Source organism: Poecilia reticulata, unplaced genomic scaffold (genome assembly GCF_000633615.1).
Source record: "Poecilia reticulata strain Guanapo unplaced genomic scaffold, Guppy_female_1.0+MT scaffold_1721, whole genome shotgun sequence".
In the NCBI taxonomy this organism is placed as follows: Eukaryota; Metazoa; Chordata; class Actinopteri; order Cyprinodontiformes; family Poeciliidae; genus Poecilia; species Poecilia reticulata.
This window is the reverse complement of record NW_007616452.1, coordinates 1-2,103: the sequence shown is the minus strand read 5'-3', so window position 1 is coordinate 2,103 and position 2,103 is coordinate 1. Positions and strand designations below refer to the sequence as shown.

Genomic DNA, 2,103 nt, shown 5'->3' with positions numbered 1-2,103 from the left:
AGCAATATGAAAGCAACCAACCTGGTTAATGGAATTGGCAGCACAGGATGCCAGGCCTGTTCCCAGAGAAGACACRAAAAACAAGATGGGATCAAAAGGGACAGGAGCCATTGCAAAACCGGCTGCTGCAGTTGTTGCCACCAGAGCTGAAAACAGACAAAATAAGAAATACCCCCCTCCAGTTAAAAATCACTTAATAATAATTCCTTAGTATAATTCATTTAGGGCTGCCAGATGTGCTAGTAGTATACTCGTAATCATTTATTTCTCTCCATTTTGTTTTCCGACACTAAATGAAGACTTTCATCCATAAAGGCCATGCAGAAATATCAGTGTGCCACAGATTTAATGAGAAAAACCACCAGACGTAACAATGCATTTTTCATACCTGCAACCTTTACTGTGCATTTAGCAAATGGTGGCCTCATTTGCTAAATGGGGCAGCCATACTGAATGTTAAAATTAGGTTTGCTTGGAAAACTGGAAACTTTTCCAGATGGAARGTTTGATTTGTTAGACAGTAATGCTAAGTGTTGGAAACTTTACTATAATTATTAACTGATAAAAGTGTGATCAATAATTTAATATGTAAACTGTGCAGAGTGGTTATATTTCAGGTGGAAAACTCCCAACATATTCAACTCTATCTTATCTTCATCATTTGGCAGTGCAAAATGGGAGTGAAAATTTAGACTGCAAATCAGTTTGTTAGGAAAAACTACATATCCATAGATTAAGTATCCACTAGACGTTCTGATGGGAACTGGGTTGAACATACAGTTTCTTAATTGACATACTCAGCCAGTCAATTTTGCATATTTATTTGGTTAGCATGGATGACTACACACTTTCTCAGGTCTTTCATATAAAGGACTGTAGACCATGGAAACATTGTATCRACACATTATAGCATTTCTAAAACTTTGTACATCTTGATACCAACAGCAGACCCATGCTTACTTCTGCCAAGTATAAACTGAGAAGCAAAAAAAAAAAAAAAGCAAAAAAAAAAAAGCTATCCAAGCTGTTTCAGTCTAACAACTACAATTCACTGTCTTTAATGGTCACAATGCAGAGCCCAGAGAAAAACAACCATTTTTATTRTACTAGCATATGATATTTTTTGAGGTTGTGAAAATGTCACCAATTGAAACTCCAGTATACGTTGATAGCAGTAAACAGACATTACATGAGAAAAGTAAAGATTTTGTCAATCATACAGATTTTTGAAGAATTATAAAACAGCCAACAAGACTCAATGAAACCAAAGATTTATGTATATAWCAACACAGTGATGTTTAAGGTACTCTACCTGTAAGTTTGATTTTAGCAAGTCTAGCGTAGACATCTGGTAGGTCACTCGCATCGACTTTGAGCGGCTTCCACTGTCTGTCGAGACGGGCCTGCCTCGCCTCCTCCGTCTCCACTTGAACGTGCGGAGGCTCATCTGTGGTTGCAGCAAGATGGGACGCAGAACCTTTTGGAGTTGTCACACTTTGCGTAGCAGGCTTTGCAGGGAGGTTTCCAGGTTGTGTTTCACGCCTTACATCCTCCGACAGTGGGGCGACTGCTGCGAGCTCAGCATTAATCGCCGGTATTCTCTCCACCTGTCTTTCAACTCTGGCATCTCTTTCATCAACAACGGTCGGGTCGTGCTTGGGGACCGCGCGCTGCTGAAGTCCACTGCTGGTTTTGGTAACATACTATGAAAACAAAGTGAGGAGCAAAAAGGGACTACATGGTTTACAGATTTATTGCTGGGTTGATAMATTTTAGCACAACACAYTGGGTAAAAAATAGGACTGGTAATGCCCAATGAGGATACCTGTCGTTTCAGAAAGTTAAGATGCTGATACGTCAGCGAGTTTGAGGGATTTCTTTTGTGGAGGTAAATAAGACTTCGAGCAGTCTGGTTACATCGAGGAGCGATTTGAACCAATTGCTTTTTTATTCTTACATCTAGAAAACCTGCGGGGGGRAAAAAAGAAACACAATTAATCCCTTAACACAGTACTAAGGCCTGACAGGAAATATTCCCAAAACACACTTGTTTCATTACTTTCTCCATTGAACTGACAGACATATTTTTGTTAAGTGAGGAAT

At 39.4% G+C, this 2,103-nt stretch overlaps 1 protein-coding gene across 1 annotated transcript; it reads right to left on the bottom strand.

The window, feature by feature from the left end:
• Positions 1 to 21: 21 nt before the first annotated feature.
• On the bottom strand, positions 22 to 2,001 carry LOC103461478 (protoheme IX farnesyltransferase, mitochondrial-like; the record flags this gene model as incomplete). The annotated part of the gene is made up of 3 exons (XM_008403772.1): positions 22 to 146; positions 1,313 to 1,703; positions 1,826 to 2,001. Coding segments are annotated over 3 exons (692 nt in total), but the record flags the coding sequence as incomplete, so codon positions are not given.
• Between the last annotated feature and the right edge of the window lie 102 nt (positions 2,002 to 2,103).